The sequence below is a fragment of the Cryptomeria japonica genome, chromosome 5 (genome assembly GCF_030272615.1).
Source record: "Cryptomeria japonica chromosome 5, Sugi_1.0, whole genome shotgun sequence".
Lineage (NCBI taxonomy): Eukaryota > Viridiplantae > Streptophyta > Pinopsida > Cupressales > Cupressaceae > Cryptomeria > Cryptomeria japonica.
Genome location: NC_081409.1, coordinates 787,593,219 through 787,610,606, shown reverse-complemented (window position 1 = coordinate 787,610,606; position 17,388 = coordinate 787,593,219). Strand labels below are relative to the sequence as shown.

The 17,388-nt window shown below is 37.2% G+C and overlaps 1 protein-coding gene across 1 annotated transcript; it reads right to left on the bottom strand.

Annotated features, from left to right (window-relative positions):
• Positions 1-1,024: 1,024 nt before the first annotated feature.
• On the bottom strand, positions 1,025-16,777 carry LOC131049184 (G-type lectin S-receptor-like serine/threonine-protein kinase At2g19130). Its single transcript, XM_057983217.2, has 6 exons — positions 16,443-16,777; positions 15,001-16,401; positions 14,347-14,904; positions 1,639-2,035; positions 1,330-1,392; positions 1,025-1,147 (listed from the first exon to the last, which is right to left on the bottom strand). Exons 1-6 carry the CDS (start codon positions 16,775-16,777, stop codon positions 1,025-1,027), a joined length of 2,877 nt encoding a protein of 958 aa, XP_057839200.2.
• Between the last annotated feature and the right edge of the window lie 611 nt (positions 16,778-17,388).

Below are 17,388 nucleotides of genomic sequence, written 5' to 3'. Positions count from 1 at the left end.
TCGGTGGAGTGACACCTTGTATTCTACATCATGCAATGTACTCATGTGACTTCCCTGTTTGTGCAGCATTTCTTAAAACAAGCACATGTGATTAGGTGTGAACATATTCAATGTCAGCCATTGCTTCTCATGATGACTGCATCTTTATTCGGTGGGAGTCCTGCTATTTGCAACCTCATAGCATATTGATGACCTGTTCATCCTTCTCCTCCTATGTTGATGTGATTTTGGTAGCATTCCACCTCTTCATCACACACCAATTTCTCAAGCACCTTGCCCATCCTGTTTGTGCACTGGTCATGACCGTTTCCGATTTTCAACCACTCACTTGGTTGATCTGACTCCAGTTATGTCAATATATCATGTGCCAATTGACATCCTTTCCTTATTGGTGTACTAGGATGATCACCTTACCATCTCATCCACACAAGTCAAGCACTAACTTGTGTACCGGTAACACCAGTGGTCATCCATTTGATGACACTTTTTTCCTTACGTTACCAATGTTCTACAACACAAGGTGATATCCAAGATATCACATCTTGTACTCCTTCATAGCAGTGTTGCACATATGTTGATGACATGTTCTTCTACCGATAGTCATCCCATACCGGTTAACATCAATAAAAACACAATGCCAACAATCTCCCCCTTTGGCATTGATGTCAACTCATGTAGTATCCAACATACTACATAATCTTTTCTCCCCCTTTGACAACAATGGCAAAGGGCACTATCAAAATATCATTTCTCCTTGTATTTACCAATCTTTGACAAAGAAATTTCACCCCCTTTGTCTTCATTAGATGTAACATTTCCTTTGATACCACTTGTTAACTTGTTATTGGTTGTTACATCTTCTCAATTCATAGCACTTGAGATGAGAGATCTTAACCATCAACTATCGATCATCCTGTAACATCTCCTACAGTTTGGCAGTCAGTGTAGTTACCTTTCAAGTTCAATCAAGCCAGCTCTTCATCACAAGCACTTGAAATCCCACTAAGTCATACATCTCAGGTTCTTATCTTCGATCAAGTACAATATCGAGACTTCTATTTCCTTCATATACTAGTTTAGCTTTGCATATATGGTCATCTGATGATCCTTCAGCTCCATTGTATCCACCACAGCCTATGACATGATCCTAAATTCACACAATACTACACAATAACATCATCATTCCATAAGATAAGCTGGTTAGCCTAAAGATATGCAAGCCTGCATGATCAACAACCAGGGCCAACATATGTCATTCAGGTATTTTCCAACACCACTTGAGACATAACTTCACTCCATGCTACTGGGGCTAATGCAATAATCTCCAACCTCATTGTCTTTCATAACCTGTAAGTATTTGTTACCATTCATGCTGGTAACAGTTTGCACATACTGGTTAACACCCAATTCCAACTATTAGCCTTCACTTATTGAGACATGTAGTGGTGATCCAACACTGGTCTATAGTTGTTTAGTTAATACGGCCTCTACACACACTCATCACTTTCCTTTCATCCTTCATACCAGCAATAGTGTGTTCTTCCATGTTGCCATTTTCCACTGAGGGGGTGAATGATAAATTCAGTATGTTACTCCCCCTAAGATCCTGCATATCCTTTAGGCCTTAGGAGATATCACCTGTGCAATGAGTGCACAGTATTGGTCCATGGTCTTCTTCCTCCATACCTTCTTGGTCTCAATCTTCTCATTTCCAAGGATGGGAGCAAGTCTTTCCTTCTTCTGTTGATGGGTCTTTCCATTTCCTAATTCTCCATCACAGCTAGAAGTAGTGCTATAGTAGAGCACAACATCCATCCCAACATCATGCTTGGGAGATCTCTTGACATACCAGTTTGACCATCTCCTTCTAGTCATGTTACTATGACTACCAACCAAAACTGGTTGACCTTTTTCTCCTGTAGGGAGATTTCTCCTTTCGTTCCATGTAGGTCTTTGATTTCCATATGCTCTGTATTCACCTTTCTGCAGAGCATAGTTGGTTTTTTGGCTTCCATATGACTGCAGGTTCCTCTTCCTACATTCAAGATCTCTATGGCCAGATCCATTATAGTTATGACAAATAATATTTTCATAACCGGGAGAGGGGATATGCATGTACCTACTCTTAGATGCATTTTTTTGAATAAGTATAATTTCTACAAGATCTCGGATCATTCCTTCTAGATCTTTTTCTAAATTCTTCTACCCTATGGCCATTAGTATTACATGCAAACCAGTAACCAACAAATGATGACATATGACTTACCAATTTATGTTTCCATGCATGAGGAAATCTTACCAGTTTTGCATCTCCATTTCTTCTTCTTAGAGAATGGATCCTTGGTTGTCCAGTTTGTGCAACTCTTCCATCTGATCTTTTATTCTCCCATACTTGCTTCCCCTTATGGGTGGTAGCATTTCTTTTTCCTCTACCAGTAGAGGGTCTTCTTTGTTGCTTTCTTATCTTCCTTCTTCCGGTGAAGTTGTCTTCTCCCATTTTCACTTTACCTTTGGGATCTCCATTGTTCTTCCTTTCTGCAGCACTGGTCTCCATCCTAGTCTGCAAGTCCTCACTAGTTGTGGTTAAGTCAACCTTTATTCGAGGGACATTTCTAACTGGAAAGGTCTGGCCATTGTTTCCTCCATTTGAGGAGAAAAGAAGAATGTCATTGAGGGGGACATTCTAGCTAGTGGAGCATTCACCGGCACCACTTCCTAATTCTTTGGTGTCCTTGGCATGCCTTTGCTTCTTCAGCATTTTGTATGAGACATGACTTCTACCATCAGCTTGGATTCTTACCTTGAGCTCCTCCTTACATTTCCTAAGGTCACTTTGGAGAACTTTCTTTTCTCCGAGCAGCTTCTTGTGTTCTTTTTCTTTTATTTATAGTTGAGAGGCTAGATCTTCACACCGGCACATATTTGTATTTTCTTCCCGAGACTTTAACTTTGAGAAGCATTTCTCAATATCTTCAAGGCATTTTGTCAGCCGGTTCTGCTCCATAATAGCTGCATTCTTGAATAGCTTGTATTCCCTTCTAACTCTGCTGAGTTCTTCAAGTGCATTCACAAGCTCTCCCTCAAGATCAACTTCTGCTTCAACCTCTTCTTCCCCTTCCTCATCACTTCCAAACACATCTTGTCGGGGGGAACTATTTGCCCTGCCACTTTCAAATTCTTGAGCCATGAAGAGGTGGGTTCCTTCTTCATCACGGTTGCTACTGCAAACAGTTCTATCTTCATCATCCTTACAAACATGAGATGTATTTCTCACATTCCCTTCGCATGTTGATTCTATAGTAGTGGGCTCATTTCCATAGATCCTCTTAAATTTTACCCGTAAGCTCTTTGTTGATGTGCGTCTATCCACCTGTGAGGAGACATCACTGGTGAGTCCATTGTTTATAGCTTTCATGGCTTCTTCATTGAACTGGTTTCTTCTTTCTTCAATAGATCTGGTAGGAAGACTAGCCTTTCTAGGGAGACCTTCAACTACTGGCATCCATAAATCAAACCATAAAGAGGATAGGAAGACTTCCATTCTATAACTCTAGATAGGAAAGTTTCAACCATCAAATATAGGAATAGAGACTGACACTAAACAATCCATTGTGTCCTTACGCCTGAATCTACCCAAGCTGGAGAAATCTCGTCTAACTGGGAACCTAAGCTTTGATACCAATTGTTAGACACATTGCACTAGTGAGAGGGGGAGGTGGTGAATCAGTGATTTTCAAAAATTTTCCCTTTAGCTATCCTATGTGAGAATACTGGTTAATGGATCTAACTCAATGCAGTCTTACCAGTTAGTGGGGAAACCAACACAAATGAAATCACACACAAGGAGACATCTCATAACATTAGCATGTACGAGGAAAACCCAAGATGGGAAAAACCTCGGTGAGCAATGATGTTGGAGTCTACTGCTCCAATCCAGCCTCACAATGAAAATAATGTTACAAGTTTAGGGCACCAACCCAAGGAGCACCAGCCCCTAACTTAATGGGCTACAACCCAAAGGAGCTACAACTTAGTTTTATTAAAGTAAACTTCAAATACAAAAGTAGTCATCTTGTTACAAGTATATCTTGCAACCATTTCAAATACCTTACTCTGCTCATATGATACCATCTCTGCAACACCGACTCACTTTCTCTTGCTGCTCACACCTTCTGCTTCTCAATCGATAAGCCCTACCAGTGCACTTCTTCTACTCTTCTTCTTTGTAGTATCTCCTCCTTACTATTCTGCACTTTATCTGTTCTAAGCTCTACTAGTTCACTATCTGCCTTCTCTTCAGTGCTCTTTACTTTTTCTCTACTGGTATAAACACTACCAGTTCTTCTCTTCACTCTCCCTCTTGTATCCCATACTCTCTAAGCACTTGGCTGATTTGCTTTCACATACAGAAATAACACTTAGTAACTTCGCAATAGCACAATGTCTTTCTTCTCATTAGCGGCAACAACTCAATGTCTTTTTGCCTTCATATTTATAGATTGGTTTTCCCGCTGAAAGCTCATTCAAATTCTAGGCAGTTAGGGTTTCTTCACCATCCTCAAGGCAAACCAAATCTAATAAGATCTTGGTTGATCTGATCTTCCAGACTCCCAATCTTCAAAAATATGCCATTTATGCGCCGCCTAGATCATGTCTTCCATCTCTAGTGATCTCCTTTTTACCCTATCGGCTAGTCTCTTGGTCAAACACTACAATTTGGTTTCACTATTTCCTTCATCCACCACGAACTCCTCAATCACTCTTAGCTGGTTCGTAAATGTCCTCAAGACCTCGAGCCACAAACCCTTGCAAAAATCTCTGCAACATTTCCCATGATTTGTGAGACCCTCCATTAATGTCGACCAACCCTGCAACTACCTTGTCGGTGTACATTCAATCTTTATCCAAATGCAGGTTTGTCACCTTGACTTCAAGTGGCATCCATGTCTACCATCTACCAGCTTGGCATTGCATGTTGGTCCAAATTGGATCATTGACCAAACACTTCTACTGGTTTCTCTTCTTTGTCAATATACAGAACCTGTCGATATATCACACTCTACCGATTAACTCATCGTGTCTTCTCTCTACTGAACTTTTGGTGGAATACCTTGACCAGTCATCAGACATGTCTTTCTTGAGTATGTTGATCCCACAAGGTAGGAAGACATCTGCATCTAAACCATTTCTCATATTATCAATGGACTTATATACCGTTAAACCTTCTTGATGGCATTCTATCATCACCCTTCACCAGACACCATCTTTAGTCAAGCCACATTCCTCTATTTGCATCTACTCAACCTTGCCTTCTCCCTGATCAACTCTCACCATATCCCTTCTGGTTTGTCAAGTTGGCAAACCCATCACTTCTTCTTGTGTACTGGCATCTCAACATGCCTTTACATCATCTTATATTAGAGATCTATGATCCACACAATACATAATAGGAGATAAGTTCCTATTATCAGTGGAGTGGCACCTTGTATTCTGCATCATGCAGTGTACTCATGTGACTTCCCTATTTGTGCAACATATCTTAAAACAAATTTGTTTTTAGAAATATAGTTTATTATTTACACTTGTGGTGTTGGTAATACAATTGTTTATGTATCCAAATTAAATAAAAATAGAGAAATATATGGAAAACATGCATATAATTTAAAGGGTTCCACGCCATAAGAAATATAAAGTTTGCATTGAGTTTTAAAATAGAGGAAATTGAAAGTTCATGAGATATCAAAGGGAAATATGCAAGACAGTTAAGAATTTTGAAAGTTTCTCTTTCTACTATGCATGAGAAGATAAGAAAGGCATGTGGAAAAATGAAGAGACCAAGCATAAAAATTTCATGAAAAAGAAGTGATGAATGCATGTGAAAAGGTAGAAGTATCTAGAAAAGAAGATACATACACGCAAGAAATAAAAATGTTTCACAAGAATGAATAGAGGGAATATTTTGGATTTTGCATAGAAGAAAAATGATAGAGAAGAAAGGCTTATGCCTATGTCAAATGGAGAGTTGATTCAGCTTGGGTAAAAGAAGAACAAACAAAAAAATTCATATTTTTGTTGCGCAAAGACCAATGAAGAAACAATTGTAAGGTTAAATAGAGTATTGATAAGGAACAAATTTTTGTACATTTCTAAAGGAAATCATATACTAGCAAGTGGAGGAAGGGTGTAGTGATATTAATTTTCAAAAGAAATATACTAATGTTGGCATGGGGTAGATACTAAAGGATTGAACAAATTTCATAAATCTTAGCTCGAAGACTACAAGCAATTAGAAATAGGTTGTAAATTCCTAGCAACTTCCTATAAAGTTTGAAATACTTTCAGTTTAACAATTTTTGTTGAGTATCAATTTATTGCACTAAAACTTAAGTATGTGTTTGTTGTAATTTCCCTTGTCTAGTAAATCTCTAGTAAATTGGTTTGCACCAATTTTTAAAAGACCAATTTTGTTTTTATTGAGAGGAATACTAGAGGCAACCAATATGGTATGCAAAGGATAGGGTTAGAGAGGTAGAGGACGTAGAAGTGTGGAGCCTAAAATTATAGAGGTAATTACAGGTCTTACAACATGAATGGACACAATGGACATGGCTGAGAGAAGATGAGCCTCCATGGAGGACATTAGTGAAGATGAAGAAGAGGATATTGTTGAAGAAGGTGAGAAAGTGAATCAACTAGGGCTCGATCTAGGAGAGGAAATGTTCATCAAGGCTATCACAAGGATAAAATCTAAGCCTCAATTTGATTTTCCAAACTTCAATGGTAATTTAAATGCAAAATATTTGTTGGATTAGATTATTGAAATGGACACACTTTGAACATGAAAATGTAGAAGAAGATGAGAAAGTCAATTATGCATGCACCAAATTGAAGAGGCAAGCATCCCTATGGTGAGATCACCTATAAATAGGTAGGGAGAAAAGATTAAATGATAAAATAAGATCATGGCATTGAACAATTAAAAAAAAATATTCCAAAGAACCAACAAACCAATTAATTTAGGAAACTCCAAAATTTTAAGAAAACTGAGATTAGGGTTGCGAAGTACACCAAAGAGTTCTACCAATTAAGAATAATGGTCGATCATGTATAGGATGGCATGGAGCAAGTTTTAAGATACTCAAATGGACTATGCATATCAATCCAATATGAAATAAGTTTGATTAATGTGCATAGTGTAGAAGAACAATATCAATATGATTTGAAGTAGAAGAAAAAATTGTATAGCAGACAACAAAACAAGTTTCAAGGTAGAGGCAAAATTTTACATGGAATAGAATAGTCCAATAGTGGTAGAGGTAACCAAAATTAGAAAGAGGAAGAAGGAACATCTCATATAAGTGTGTTATAAGGAAAAGGAATTGGAGACTACCCTCATGAAAGAGGGTTATCTAGAAGGGGTAGAGGAAGAAATTTCAATATTACATATTTCCAAAGTGGGGAATTGGGAAATTAAGCATTGAAATATCCATAAATCCAAGATGATGGAGGTAGAGGAAAGGAGGCAAGAGTGGAAGGAAAGTTGTTAATGATGAAAATACTTTTGTTAAATAAGAATAAGGAGAAATTGGAACCAAGCCAAAAAGAAGCCTATTTCAAACAAGGTGTAAAGTGAATGACAAATGTGGCAGAGTCATTGTGGATAGCAATAGCACTGACAATATAGTATTCAGAGAGATTCTTATAAATATGTTTAAATTGAAAAGAGTCAAACATCCCAACCCCTATCAAGTTTCATGATTGCAAAAGGAGCATAATTTGATGGTGAATGAGAAATGTTTGGTAAATCTTTAGATTGGCATTTACAAAGATAAGATTATTTGTGATGTGATGTTGGAACATGTTTGTCATTTAATTTTTGTAATCCCATGAAAATTTGTTAGACAAGATGTTCATAATGGTAATTGAACATAGACAAAAAAGAAAGTTGGAAAAGAATACACTTTGAATTTGTTGAAGAACAGTGAAAAAAAATGAAGATAAATCAAATGTATGTTTAGTTTTTAGAAAGATATTTATGAAAGAGTTAGAGAAGGAGATTTCATGCTTGGCAAATATACCAAAGCTTGCAATAGTTTCGATAAATAAGGAAGATGAAGATCAACAAATGCATAAAGTTGAGTTCCATTATTCTTCTCATAGTAGTTTATTTTTAAAGGACATTATGCAAATAGTAAAGGATAAGGAAGATGAAATTGTAGCCATGATTGAGATCAGTTTGGAGAATTGGCAAATATTGGAAAGTGCAATTGTAAGAGAGAAAAATATTTCAGCACTAACATAGAAAGAGGTTGTCATAGTGAAGGCAAAATAGGTAATCTTTGAATTTTTTAAATTTTGTGGTGATGAGGTAAATTATTTTTTCCATATAGAAGATGAAGTAGAAATTTGTGGAAAAGAGAAATAAGTTGATGTAAAAGAGAAAATTTAGGAAGATTGGAAAATTAGAAATTCTGAAATGAAAATGTTTAATTTCTATGGAATCAATTATCTCAATTTGTCTATCAAAGAAATGGAGTAGAATGAAGGAGTTTATTGGATGGAGTCAATTAATGCTGGGTATAGGTTTGAAAGAAGAAGAAGAATTCAAGAGAATATTTGGCAAAGAAGAAGGGAATTAGACATGCCAAGTTCTGGAACATGAGAAGAAGGAAGTATTTTCAATGGTGGAGTTTTCTATGGGTTTTTTTCAACTTGGAAGGGTTATTTGATCAATCAACTAGTTTTTGTAAGTTATGTTAACAAATTTCACACCCATAGTGTTTGACATTGAAGCATCTAGGTCAACTAACAATTGATATAAACCAAAAAAAAATTACCTTTCTAGTTGTTGAGTCCAAGTTGTTTTGGTTTGATTTTATTTGAGTATGTGTTGATGTCTCGTTGCCTCATAATATTGTGGAACTTTGTTTAAATTTGATTTCAAAAACATAATTTATTATTTAAATTTGTGGTGTTGGTAATATGAATATTTATTTCATTCAAAATAAATAAAGATACAATAAAAATGTATAAATAAAATATATTTAATTTAGAGGGTGTCACTGTTAGCAACAACCAAGAAGGAAGACTAAGAGGGGGGGTGAATTAGTCTTCACCAAAATATCAAACAAAACAGAAATCTTATAAATTCTAGTAATAAGATAGATAAGAAAATTAACAACACAACACAACACCAAGATTTCAATGTGGAAAACCTGGTTAAGGGAAAAACCATCATGGGAACCTACCCGTAGTAAGATGATACAATAGGGAAGGCACATGCATTCAGGAACACTCCCTAGAGCTCACTACTCAAATATAATGGCTCAGAAGGCTACAACCCTCAGTGGAGTCTCACTGACTTACAATAAGATTCAAAATACATTTTGGAAGAAATAAACTGAAAGAATAGCATCTCCAAATGCCCGATCTTATAGTGTTGGTCAAGCACAGATATTTGTCCTACAACACCAATCTCACCTCAAACTCAACATCGAAGGATAAATCACTTGTTCGCACACAAACCTCTCTCTAATAATGCAGACACAAAATGGACACCTAAATTACATGAGTATATCACCTATATATACAATTCATCAACCTTGATAACAAGGTCGGCTAAACCCTCAACCCTTAACTACAAAATAACATCACGCGATACAAACATTGACCATTGGACTAATATAATGGTTTACATAGAATAACATGATCCTAAATCAAATTCCCAAATGCACAACTCCACCAAAAATCATGCCAAGATCAACCGCAACACGCTACACCACCAGCAAAATCGCATAACACGCAAATCTTAACTGGTTGATAGAAACCACCAGAAACTCATGCAACAATCAATGTGGATCACCAAAATGAATAGGACATAACTAAGAAACATCAAAAATAATGTTAGAATCATCAAGAATAGCTACACCAATACCACTTTTCAAATCTTCATTGATCAACATTTGAAAGCTCAAGAACACAACCAATCAGTAACTGTCAATAAGAAAGATATATTGCACAACACAAAATCATGAAGCATATGAAATGAAGATACACAAGACCCTCCCAAAAAATATCCCAAAATCTCAACACAAGATCTGATCACACTGGAATATATCGGAGGGTATGCCGAACTCTACAAAATAGTGATCAGCAAACCAACACTACAAACCAGATCATAAGATCTTTCCAATCTGCAATCCCCTGAACAAATCATAGAAATATGTTGACATAAATGATAACAACATATCCTAGCAACAAAAATGATCAACAATATCTAACATTCTCCCCCTTTGGCATTGATGGCAACATATGAATGTGAAAAATAGTCAATACAAAGAAAAGAAGATATCTCTAGCAAAGTCCCCCTAAGATCAGCACTTAGAAAAAAAAAATTCACATGATCTCTCTCCCCCTTTGACAAAAATACCAAAGCTATAAAACATAAAACCAAACTCTCTCTCGTGAAAGACAGAAACAGAATCTCTCTACCCCTAAAATACATAACCACATCAACAACTACTCCACAAGAGGAGCAACTCCAACTCACCAATTCGGATAAAAAGATAAGGCTCTGAAATCCACTAGATTGATGAAACTTAATGCAACTAGTTCTCATCAAGAGGGGTCGATACCCCTAACTTGTCATTCAAGTAGACAAATGTATCTACAGGAAAAGGCTTGGTGAAAATATCATCTATGTGTTCCTTTGTAGATATATACTCCAACTCCACCTTCTCTTCCCTGACTTGCTCTCTCAAGTAATGATATTTGATCAACACATGCTTAGTCTTTGAATGTTGCACATGATTCTTTGACATGTTAATGGCACTAGAATTATAACATTATATAGCAGTAGGCTCATCATAAATAATTCTGACATTCGTTGGCATTTGCTTCATCCAAACTACCTAAATGCAATTACTAGCAGGAACAATGTACTCATCTTCAGTAGTAGATAAGGACACTGAATCTTGTTTCTTGATAGCCCATGAAACCAACTTCTTACCTAGAAAGAATTCTCCACTAATAGTGCTCTTTTGTTCATCAATATTACTAGCCACATCAGCATCAATGTAGGCACATAGCATGAAATCATCACTCCTCAGATACCATAATTCATAGTCCATAGTTCCCTTCAAGTATCTGAATATCCTCTTCACAACAGTGACATGACTCTCTTTTGGATCAACTTGATATCTAGCACCCATGCACACATCATGCATAATGTCTAGCCTAGTCTAAGTAAGATACAACAGTCCACCAACCATAGATCTGTACAAACTATGATTACCTTTATGAGATTCATCATTCTTAGACAATTTACAACCAGTCACCATAGGAGTTCCAACCAATTTGGAAGACTGAGAGGGGTGTTGAATCAATCTTCACCAGATTATCAAACAAAACACAAATTTGATAAACTACAGTAATAAGATAGATAAGAAAATTAACAACACAACATACAACACCATGATTTTGACGTGGAAAACCTGGTTAAGGGAAAACCATCATGGGAACGTACCCATAGTAAGATGATAATCTGTAGTAGTATGCAAAAAAATTACAATGGGGAAGGCACATGCATTCAAGCACACTGCCTAGAGCTCACTACTCAAATATAATGGCCCAGAAGGTTACAAGCCTTAGGAAAGTCTCATTGACTCATAATAAGATTTGGAATACAATCCAGAAGAAATGAAATGAAATAATAGCATCTCCAAATGCCTAATTAGAGTTCTAGCTAAGAATAGAAGTCTGCCCTACAACACCAATCTAACATCAAACTCAACACCTAATGATAAATCACTTGTTCACACATAAACCTATCTCTAATAATGCAGACACAACATCAACACCTAAATTACATGACTATATCACCTATATATACAATTCATCAACCTTGAAAACAAGATCGGCTAAACCCTCAATCCCCAATTACAAAATTATATCACATGATACAAAGATCAACCACCAGACCAATATAATGGTTTACATGGCATAACATGGTCCTAAATCAAATTCCCAAATGCACAACTCCACCGGAAATCGTGCAAAGATCAAGCGCAACACGCTACACCACCAAGAAAATTGCATAACACGTAATTCATCATCGATTGATAGAAACAACCAAAATCTTGCACAATGATCAATGTAGATCACCAAAACAAATAGAAAATGACTAAAAAACATCAACAATAATGTTAGAATCATTAGGAATAGCCGCACCAACACCACTTTTCAAATTTTTATTGGTCAATGTTTGAAAGCTCAAGAACACAACCAATCAGCAACTGTCACAACGAAAGATGACTTGTAGAGCATCAAATCATGAACCATCTGAAATGAAGATACACAAGACCATCCCAAGAAATTTCCCAAAATCTCAGCACAAGATTTGATCACACCAAAATATACCAGAGGATATACCGAACTTTGCAAAATCAACACTACAAACCGGATTATACGATTTTCCCAATCTACAATCAATGGAACAAATCAAAGGAATATTTTGACATCAATTAAAACAACATATCCTAGTAGTAGAAATGACCAACAATATCCAGTAGCCACATCATAAGAAATATAGAGCTTGTGTTGAGATTTAGAAACAAGGAAACTGAAAAGTCGCGAGATATGAAAGGGAAATACACGGGCTAGATCAGGATTTTTAATGTTTTCCTTGTTTTTGTTCATGAGAAGAGAAGAAAAGGGGTGTGGGAAACTAAAGAGACTGAGTACCAAAATTTCAGGAAAAAGCCATAAGTCTTTGACAAATAAGATACAAACAAGTAGAAAAGAAAAGTGTTGTGCAAGAATGAATAGAGGGAAGCTTTTGGACTATGCATAAAATGAAAAGGATAGAGAAGAAAGGCTTGTTTCTATGTCAAATGGAGAGTTTGGTAAGCTTGGGTAAGAGAAGAACAAACAAAATTTTCCATAGTTTTGTTGCACAAGGACAAAATGAAGAGAAATCTGCAAGGTAAAATAGAGTATTGGCAAGGAACAAATTTATGTATATTACTAAAGGAAAATATATTCTAGAAAGTGAAGGAAGGACACAATGATATTAATTTTCAAAAGAAATATACCAATATTGGTGTTGGGTAGATACTAGAGGACTAAAGAAATTTCACAAATTTACCCTAAAGACTACAAGTAATTAACATTGGGTTGTATTAATTCCTGGTAACTTCCAATAAATTTTGGAAGATTTTTAATTTAACAATGTGTTGAGTATGAATTGGTTGTACTAAAATTTAAGTAATTGTTTGCTGCAATTTCCCTTGTCTGGGAATGCTCTAGGAAATTAATCTGCACGAGTTCCCCTATTTTATACCAAGAAACTTGAAAGATATAACATTTTCGCGTTGAACGAAATAGGAAATAATTTTAATTGGAAAAAAACTCTTCAAATGCATAATGGTTCTAGACAATTTTAAGAACTTTTGACACATGCTTAAAAATTAAACCGCACTATCTAGAAACTAATAATAGCATGAAACGAAAAAGTTAATTCTAGAGGATCAATAGCATAAGTAGAAATATTGCATTTATTTCAACTTGAATCCTTGTATGATTGCAAGCATAGAACTCAATTTCACTAGGTTCCTTTTGAAAATGACGTGTAATGCCTTCGAAAAAGGGCATGTAATACTAAAAGAAATGCTTTTTGATATTTGTTTATTAGTTAAAGCTAGTATCATCTTCAAACTTGGTGCTATACATGAAGATAAGAAAATATAATTTTTTTATAAGACAATTAATAATGTTTTAAAAGGAACAGAATAGATGTCTTGGTTAAAGCTAGCATCATCTTCAAACTAGTTTGTATACATGAAGGTAGGAAAACTATAAAAAAAAAATTCCAACGAAGAAAATTGATGTCATAGAAATTGTCATATTAATATATAAAAGCTACAACAACAGCTACCTAATTGAAAGATAACCCACTTTAATAAATATTGTTAAAATTTAATATTTGCAATCCTGAATGGGCCCTTGGTCTACTGGTGAAGTTGAAAGGCTCTAAATGAGCCCACCAGGGATCAAGTCTTGCTGAGTACAAGGCTCTGACATCATAAGAGATGATGAGGTCGGGATCGTGGGACCTCCATCAAAAAAAAGACAAAAAATTGCAATCAATATTTATATCATTGAAGATTAGGAAATCAGTCTACACTAACATTAATAATTGTTTTGAAATAATATATTAAAAATATTTTGCCAAATTCAATTACTGATTTCTGCCAATAAAACTAGATAGACGGCATTAACATGGCTAACTGCTAGTTTTAACTACTATTAGAATGACCATATATAGAAACTTTATAGAAAATGACTAACAGTTGAATATGAAGGCCATCTTCCTCGCATAAAGGGTGATCTCGAAGACTATCGACAGACAGCTGAAATTGAGGTGCGGTGGTCTCCACTGTCCCTTGGAGTAATTGCACGACTTGAGCCATTGTTGGCCTAACCACTTCATCTCTTTGAATGCGTAATATGCTCGCTGTAACAGTCCTTCTCACCTCTTCAGCATCTGCCTCACCTGATATCCCTCCATCAACAATAGCCATCAGGTTTCCTTTATGGAATTGATCGACAGCGCAGAGAGGGAAGAAATAGGAGCTAGGCTGGGGCACAGTGAGGTCCACATTCCTTCGTCCTGAAATAATCTCCAGCAATGTCATGCCAAAACTATACACGTCCGCCTTGGGAGTGATGGGAATACCGGAGATCCATTCTGGAGCCAAATAATCTATCGTTCCTCTCGTGGTAGTCAGGACGCGGCTGAAATTTCTACCTACTAACTTTGCCAGACCAAAATCAGCTACTTTGGGACAAAAATCGGCATCAAGGAGAATGTTTTCTGGCTTAATATCACAGTGAATGAGGCGATCTCTGCATTCATCGGGAAGATAAGCTAGTCCTCGCGCAGTGCCCAACGCTATCTGCAATCTGGTTTTCCAACTTAATATCTTCCCTTGCACTTCTCACTCTTTCCCACGGAGCAGAAAGGAATCAAGAGAGGCGTTGGGCATGTACTCATAAACGAGTAGCCTTCGAGATTCCTCCGCACAAAATCCGAACAGCCTGACCAGATTCACATGTTGTATTGCACTAATGGTACTAATTTCTGCACGAAATTGCTTTTCTGTTCCTGCTAAACCCTCTAACTTTTTGACAGCAATGAGAGTTTTGTCTGCTAGAGTACCTTTGAACACCGAGCCGAATGATCCTCTTCCCAGCTTATGCCTAAAATTCTTAGTTGCAACTCGCAACTTTCGGAAAGTGAATGCTCTGAGAGATGTGGGGACCTCATCCTCCTTTACCATTCTTCCACGTTTCCACATAATAAACACGGCCAGAACAAGAACAAGAACAAGAACAAGACCCGCAGCGCCCCCAGGAAGCAAAATGTGAAGGCCAAAGGATTTATTTCTTGGCTTAGATGTCGAACCTTGTAACTCAGAAGCTGCCAAACGGAGATAGAATGACTGACCGCCGGGGGAATCGCGCACGTTCATCAGATCCCCAAACCGCAATCGACACACAGGAAGAGATGAGCTACTGAACCAAAAGGCCATGCATGAGCAGTTGTTGAGGCAGGCAAGTTGGCATCCACTCAGAGTTTGATCCTTGCTATATGCAGCCGCTTCATCGTCGGCCAAAATCTTGTCCTTCACTTCCAAAAAACCGTCGGTAGAATTTGAGAGAGAGCACTGCAATGGACTTCGCCGAACACAACCACTTAACCACCACTCTTGAGAATCCCAAGCATGGCTGTTTTGGGGCCTGAACCCCTGTAGACATGTACAGGTGTCATTGGCATTGCCTGTGACATGAGCATTCAGCTGTGTATAGTCAATGCATACTGCGTTAGCCCCACACACACCATAAACAATGCATTGATCCCTGGGTCCGAACGCATCCAGCATCCACCCACCATTTTGTATCATATAGTACCCCCAAAGTTCACCATTCTTTTTCAAAATTAAGCGTTCCATTATCATACCCTTGGTTGTATATGTGCAGTACATTCTTGAAGGAGGAAGCGTTACACACACTATTTTAACATGGGAGCCTGCCGAGGCAATTCCTGGCATATTTGCGAAATATTTTCCGTTCCACTCTCCGCTAGACCAGTACGGACCAGTGTTGTGAGAGAACACCAAAAACTGAGTGCTTGCTGGTGAAGGATCCATTTGTAAATAGAAAGGCCCAGGTGCCGGATCAGAAGAGCTCTTCCAAGAAGTGAGTTTCATTCCTTTCCGAATCTTCGTCCCTGGCAGCCATGTATCCACCGGATCTTGGAAACTTTCCCAAACTTTCCCGGCCCGTGTTCTGAGCATAACCAAATTACCTGATTCCAACAAAGATGCCCGAGACGCCTTCAAGCTGTTGTCGGACGACAAATTAATCGTCCACGTAAATCAAACAGTCGAAGATAACCATCTCTTGATAAATTTAAAACGCCGGGAATGTTTCTCACAGGATTTTCGCGGTTAGCTACCCATACAAATGTTTTCTCCGACACTTTGGCATAGCAGATGCCAATATACCAGTTATTGGTTTTTTGGGGACTGAAAAATCCAAATGCAAAGGTGCCATTCTTCGAGACCAAAGTCTGATTTCCGACGAGGGAAGTCCCTACTGGAAGGCTGTCTCCCATGTCAGTTGTCGTTGATTGGCATTTATGCAGTAGAATATACAGAGCAAAGGGCAGGAAAGAATTCTTGAACCATGTTAGGGCTACAATCCGTTTCCTCGCCATTTCTAAATTCAATTGTAGAAGATTTCTGAGGGTTTATGGGAGTATAGATTCTACTATGTTTGCTGATCTTTGGGCATTTTTGCTGATCTGCTCACTGAATGAATGTTATTTGACTCCGAAACTAAATCTTGCTATATTGTTTATGTACTTTGATCCAGAAAATAATCCAAAATAAGATTTTATCCTGTTGAACTATTCCACTTTAAAAACACATATCCTTTAACAAACCTCTTTTGACTTTTTCCATGCACTTATTTTACAAAGAAATGATCAAAAAAGATTCCTAAGGACTAAATGTCAGCACAAAGGCTTTGGTTCTAGCTGCATGTTTAATAGGAGAGCGAAGTGCAGTCAATGGAGAAGTCGGCAGCGTGGGTGAAGTAATAGTTGTAAGATGACTTGACCTGAAATCTGAAGATAACATTGAAATAATGGCGGCGTGCACTACAATGGTATCAAAATCAACAATGACAAAATTAAATGCCACAACAATAAATTCAAATTTCTATCCTGCTTTTCGAAAGGCATGTAAGTCATTTTCGTTTTGTTTTGTTATTGTGACTGCAATGTCTGGTAGAGAGGCCACGCCTGTGGAAAGTTTCAAATAGCGG

Coding starts and splice junctions, on each gene's coding strand:
- LOC131049184 (XM_057983217.2), bottom strand. CDS start 16,777: ATGGCGAGGAAACGGATTGTAGCCCTAACATGGTTCAAGAATTCTTTC. Junction 16,402..16,442: donor AGAGATGGTTATCTTCGACT/GTTTGATTTACG, acceptor GTCCGACAACAG/CTTGAAGGCGTCTCGGGCAT. Junction 1,148..1,329: donor AGGTTATGAAAGACAATGAG/GTTGGAGATTAT, acceptor GTGTGAATTTAG/GATCATGTCATAGGCTGTGG.